The 6027-nt window shown below is 48.0% G+C and overlaps 1 protein-coding gene across 1 annotated transcript; it reads right to left on the minus strand.

Moving 5' to 3' along the window:
• On the minus strand, positions 1-3720 carry LOC137912633 (la-related protein 6-like). Its single transcript, XM_068756769.1, has 3 exons — positions 2999-3720; positions 1473-1671; positions 1-1116 (listed from the first exon to the last, which is right to left on the minus strand). Exons 1-3 carry the CDS (start codon positions 3718-3720, stop codon positions 19-21), a joined length of 2019 nt encoding a protein of 672 aa, XP_068612870.1. The 3' UTR covers positions 1-18.
• Positions 3721-6027: the final 2307 nt, after the last annotated feature.

Below are 6027 nucleotides of genomic sequence, written 5' to 3' on the forward strand. Positions count from 1 at the left end.
AAAACAATGCTCCACATATCAAGTCTGAGTGGCAGCAGTCTTTCCCCTTTCACCAGCAGTGACACAGTGAAAGCCCCGCGTTCCATCGGGACCCCGAGGCAGCCTCATCACGCCCGGCGGCAGGCCGTCTGCGTTTTGAATCTTCCTACCCATCATCGGGCTTCCGACCGGACTGCTCTCCTTAGAAGCCACTTGCTTGCGCCGCTGAACCCAGGGGCTCCCTGAAGGGGTGAGGCTACTGTCTGAAGAGTAGTCAGCCCAGCGACGCCCGGGTTCAGGGCTCAGTCTGCCCTCGCTGAGCAAGGGAGACCTTTGGGAAGGAGCCGATTTGCGCAGAGGACAGGGGCTTCCGCGGGGGCTTGACCAGGGACTGTTACGTGGGGATATACCAGGACTCAGGTGATTGTTCTGGAAAGCGACGCCTGCCGTGGTGGGGCTGAGCTTATTGCAGGACTGGGACTTCCTGGCCAGCCTCGGCGACGTCGGGGTGCTCTCGGTGTCCGAGGAGCTGCAGGCAGAGTCGTCCCCGTGGTACTGAAGCTCTCGGACTCGGCTGTTGAGCGAACGGCTTTTGCGCATCCCTCCCTCCTCACGCGGTCGTTCTTTGGGCACCTTCTTCTTGGGCGGCTTGGTGCCAATCAGGACTACTTTCAACCCGAGCGCACTGGTCCTTTCATCCTCACTCCCCACCGCTTCGTTAGCTTTAACAGCAGCCTCCACCTCCTCGAACTCCACGATGGCACATTCCTCAGCACCTAGCTGAGTGTAGCGACCGCTCAGCCTCTTCAGGTCAGCCGGCAGGTCCTTCCCAGGCTTCAGGACTCTTACAGAAGCGATGGCGCCGTAGGTTCCGAAGTCTTTCAGCAACAGCTTCATGAGCTGCTCCTGTTGAGTGGCTCCCCCTTCACTTCCTCCATTATCGCTCGTGAGAGCGGCCAACTCCGGCCACCTCTGCAGCTCGCTGAGCAGCAGCATGCGACTAGGCAAAGACTCGCTGGCGAAAACCGGCACTGTAGATTTACGCCGCACCTTCCGCCCCTCATCGTTCAGCTCAAGTGTCTTTGAGTGTCTCAGAGCATGAGCCGTCGTTCTCCAGTCACGAGTTAAATGTTTCACCTGCAAACAGACAATGCTTGCGTTACATGGGTGAACCACCAAGTCACAGCCTTTAACATCACGGCTTCACCAAGTTACTCAGCTACTGAAAGGGTCTCATATTTAAAAATCACCATGTAAGCAGTATCAAACTCTAATTTAAATGCTTGTTTGTATTTAAAGGATGCGTGTATGAGCACCAAGTAGTACCAGCTTCGAATAAGTCTGAGTCTATTAGTGTATCTGTAACACTTTTGCTGGCACTACAAACAGCCATTGTGACTCAGTCCTCAGTTTCTCCTCCCCAACGTCGTCAAGAATTAAAAACCACGATTAAGCACGCAGACTGGATCCAGTTGCTGTGCGGCGATAGTTACCTTTTTGAACGAAGTAAGCAGCTTCACACTGACGAACCCCAGTTTGTTGCGTCTGACGTGTTTGAGCAGGAAGGCGTCGTGCTCCAGGTTTTCATCCGACAGGTAGTATTCGATCTGAGTGAGCAACTTGAGGATGAGCTCTGGATCCGGGGGCATCCAGCTCTCTTCCTCCAACTCGCCTCCACTGGTCCCAGCGCCACTGTGTGTGTGTGTGTGTGTGGGGGGGGGACACAACATGAGCATGGTCAGCAGAGACTCTCCTCTGGAAAGAGCTGAGATAGCAGTCCTGTATTTAAAATTACAGCCACTGCAAATGACAAATTCATTGACACAGTAAAACAGAGGCTTACAAATCGTTATACTTTCATTCCGCAAACAACAATTTACACTGAAGATTATACCAAGCTGCGTCTCCAGCCGTAGCCAACATGCCTCAGTGCCAGACCATGACACCAGTGTCCCACCAATCCTGAACCTGCCAAGACCTCTCCATCTGAAGGGCTTGAAGTCACAGACTCTCCCTCCCACACAGAATATGGTCGCTCACCAGATCAATTAAAAAAAAAACAAGGGGAAAAACTGAACAGACACTGCAGAGCAGAGAGATTTAGGTGCCGTTTGTTCTCATTCAGACACCTGACCGAGACCATACGGAGGCACAGCCAGGTAGAATTGCAGATAGGAGTGAGGGCTTGAATTTCATTTTCATCACTCCATCACCTTTTCCCTCTCCTCCCTCAACCAACAGCTTTCCAGTCTGCCGGCAGGAGCCCACAGCTTCCCCAGGACCTTGGATGAAGACAAACGGAGCCTTTTGGAAGGAAATACTGGCACAAACTAGTTTAAAAAGTGAATTTAATATAAAAATAACATAAAAAAAAAACCCAGATGTGGCTACTGGAGAATTGATTACCATTATTTATTTATTTATAATTATGATGTGATGTCACAACTAAGTCCAGCAAATTAAGTCTCTACTGGAATGTAAAGATGAACTTTCTCATGCGGGAACAGCCGACTTCCTCCCTCTGCTGCAAGCAGGCTAAACCAATCACCGGTAGAGATCTGGAAATACGTCACGCTCGAAAACGTGTCGCAACTCAGAGCCGCCCAGGCGTTCCAGCCGGCCAGATAAAACAGCTGGCACTTCCCCCTTTACGCCGTTCAGCAACTGACTCGCTCTGCGCGCACGCCCGAGTCTTAAAGATCTTAGAGGATCAAAATAGCCGGCCGTGACGCAGAGGAGTCAGATTAACGTGAAGGTGCTGTCCAGGTGTAAGGTTCCCTACAGGTGGTTAAAAATAGCCGCACCAATCAAATCTGTGGACTTCACACTCCCAATCGAGTGCGTGCATTCATTCATGCATGCATGCATTCATTCATTCATTCATTCATTCACTGAAGGGAAAACGTACATTTTAAACTCTGTTGCCCGAATGATCGTATTTAAACTCGGGTTCAAGCTGCAATAGTTGCAACAGAAATCGGGCATTAACACAAAGTGAACGCCCCGAACCGAACCGAACCTCGACTTGTCGTGTCTCCCGAGCTCGTCCTCACTGCAGCTGCCTCCAAGACAGTCCATGTTATTGGACGACGCGTCCCCGGGCTCCTCGTCCTCCGCCGCCTGGATGGCCACCGTTATGGTCACCGTGCCCATCTCCTGCGTGCGCTGATCCACGGCGATTACCTCATCGGCGCCCTGCTCCGCCGACGCATCCGAGGCGCACTCCATTGGGCTCGAACCGGGGGTCGCCGGGGACCCACTCGTGTTCCTCGTGTCAGTCACGGTGCGTCCACCCACTCCCTCCGCTGCTTCGGTCGGATCAGCGGCAGCAGCAGCAGCAGCAGCAGCGCCTCCCTGGAAGCTCCACCCGGAGGCGCAGGCAGGATACCGGGCGCGTAAATCTGGTTTCTTCGGGCACCAGCGATAACGGACGTGGAGCCAGGGGGCCCTGAAGACGCGCTCCACGGCTCGCCAGAGACCCCCGATCCAGATCCGACCCGGCTGAGGGCCCTGAGGAGCAGCGCGGTTCGGACCGGAGCCTCCTCGGGCTTCAGCTTCTGCTGCTGCTTCCTCGTCTGTAAGAGGCTTTCTGCTTTTGAGACGAGCTCTGGGATTGGGCCGCGGCTCCGCCGGCGTCTCCGCGCTCTCACTCCCAACCCACACGCAGAAGCTGACGCAAAGCCAAGAGGGAGGCAGGAGGAAGGAGACGCAGCGCCGGAAGGCGTTCACCAGCGCGTACATGCTTCTCGCTATTCCTTTGTTCACGTCAGAGTGGGATTTGTTTCCCCCACGCAGGGAATGTCATATTATTATTATTATATATTTTTTGGGAAAGGCGCGCGTGTCCGGTTAACATGGCTCTAAGTAGGGCGGGCAGCCACTTATCTCTAATTGGAACATTGCCGTGCCAACGACGACCCCTTCTCATTGGATAATATGAGCTCTGCGGCTGTTTCCACGCGCGAAGCTGTGCGTGCGTGAGGCTGCAGAGAATATGAGTTGATATTCGTGGAATCACAAATCACAAACAATTGCATGATCAGAACTGGAGATTAGTCAAATTATTAAAATTATGATATATAAATTATTTGTCTCATTATTATTAACCCCAGTCAGTGTTCGTCTGGTGCTCATTTCAAAAGGTGATTTGTAACAAATCTGGAACGCTTAGAAAAGTCAGGAGAACATTATTCAAAATCTTGTTCATTTGAAATAAGACAAATACTCATAGTTAATCTATATGTGAGTGCATGAAAGGTCAAACCGCTTTCAATTAAAGATATGTCTTGAAGTGAAATAATCAAATATAAAATGTGTGAAGCACCCGAGTCTGTTGATTTTAAGCTTTAAAAATGTTTTGCGGTGGGGGCTTGGTTAGGATTTAAATCATGTAAACTGTAGGTTTCTTGGTATGTGAGTTCCTGTAACAACATTCTGAGAATAACCTTTCTTTCTCCTGGTCAGTCACTTTTACCCACGGCGTTACATAAATAATACGCTTAAAGTTATTTACCCAATCCTGACAAGTAAAGCAGCATTTCCTTTGGTCTGGATCTCCAAAATCTTTCCAGCTCCTCTGCATCAACAAAAATGAAAATGCTTACTAAATGCACTAATAGTAGAAGGAATCAAATATACAGTTTGATTTATTAGTTACAGCTGTGACAAAGATGTCACAGGTATTAGGATAACATAACATAACACAAAGTACAATGGACTAAAACTTTTAATCTTAGCAATTGTAAGATAGCGTGAGCGGGAGAATAATGATGATGAATCAGAATTAATAGAAACACCCACTAGCATGTCCACCTTACTCGAATAGTCCTAATCAATGCTTTGCTGTTGTGTCTGCGCCTTTTCCTGAATTACAAGATGCTAATTGTAACGGAACGTTGTTTCCAGTGCCCTTTTGGTCAATATAATATCTTTACTCAGCATTACAATAGTTTTATCCAGAAAAAAAATAGGAACAAAAATCACGTCAGAAGAAAATCTTCACAGGTACAAATGGACGTGTTCGTTTATTTGTGCCATTTTTTTTCTTTTATTTTAATAATTACACTCAGAATAAAGAAGGTACAATTAGGTGCTATTAGTCCAGTGATTTGCATCTCTTTTTACATGGTCATAGAGGCCCTTTCTTATGAGGACACCTTTCTTGTCATGCTGACTTCACCAGGACTATAATTATCTGAGGGTAATGCTTGACTCAATAGGTGCATGAACAGCATCATATTGCTATTATACTAAAGGCCTGGCTAATTTCTTTCCAAATATGGTGTTATTAGACTATTTGGTGAATCTGTGTTTCTTGACAAAAGCTGAATGTACCCATGTTCCAGAGTTCAATGTGACTATAGCAGAGATTATCAGTGATAGAACAGGCTACTGTGGACATCACACAATTTTGCTTCTGTTACATTTACAATTGGCTGTTATTTAACTGGCTTGTTTGGATATGGGCCCCTAATGGCCCTTGTTATTGATAATTTAACTACAGCAGACTACTGTACATATGGGATTCAGACAAATTTAGTTTGAAGATTGGGCAGTTTAGCACAAGATGCACAAAAAATGAAGAAATCACAGATGTGTTTAGAACATTTTCATTTGACCTTGCATAATAATAAAAGTTGAAATATTTTAGACTACTTTAGGCTCTCTTATGCAAGTTGGGCTTGGAGCATCCATCACAAAGGAATGCTTTCTGAGTTCTCGTCCTGATGCATATGATTACGAAGGTTCTCATTTTCAAGCCAAGTATGCCAAGACTTCTGCACCATGTGCCACTTTCAAACATAGCTACAAAACATACATATGATCGAGAGGTTGGCGGTTCGATTCCCGGTTCACTGTCGTTGTGTCCTTAGGCAAGACACTTCACCCACATTGCCCGGGCGCATGCGCACGCAGCGACCAGGAGCAGACTACAGTCAGACTGTAACTGCTGAAAACCAAATTGCGCTCCGAGGGACAAAACCATTAAAGCCGTATGACTTAAAAAAACATTGAGATCCATCCAGCAGTTTGTCCTGCTAACGCCGT

This window comes from Brachionichthys hirsutus, unplaced genomic scaffold (assembly GCF_040956055.1).
Source record: "Brachionichthys hirsutus isolate HB-005 unplaced genomic scaffold, CSIRO-AGI_Bhir_v1 contig_202, whole genome shotgun sequence".
Taxonomy (NCBI): Eukaryota; Metazoa; Chordata; class Actinopteri; order Lophiiformes; family Brachionichthyidae; genus Brachionichthys; species Brachionichthys hirsutus.

What these genes read in the sequence shown, in the direction of transcription:
- LOC137912633 (XM_068756769.1), bottom strand. Translation starts at nt 3,720, where the DNA reads ATGTACGCGCTGGTGAACGCCTTCCGGCGCTGCGTCTCCTTCCTCCTG. An exon ending in GGGAGACACGACAAGTCGAG is followed by an intron (nt 1,672 to 2,998) that starts GTTCGGTTCGGT and finishes ACACACACACAG; the next exon opens with TGGCGCTGGGACCAGTGGAG. An exon ending in TGCTTACTTCGTTCAAAAAG is followed by an intron (nt 1,117 to 1,472) that starts GTAACTATCGCC and finishes GTCTGTTTGCAG; the next exon opens with GTGAAACATTTAACTCGTGA.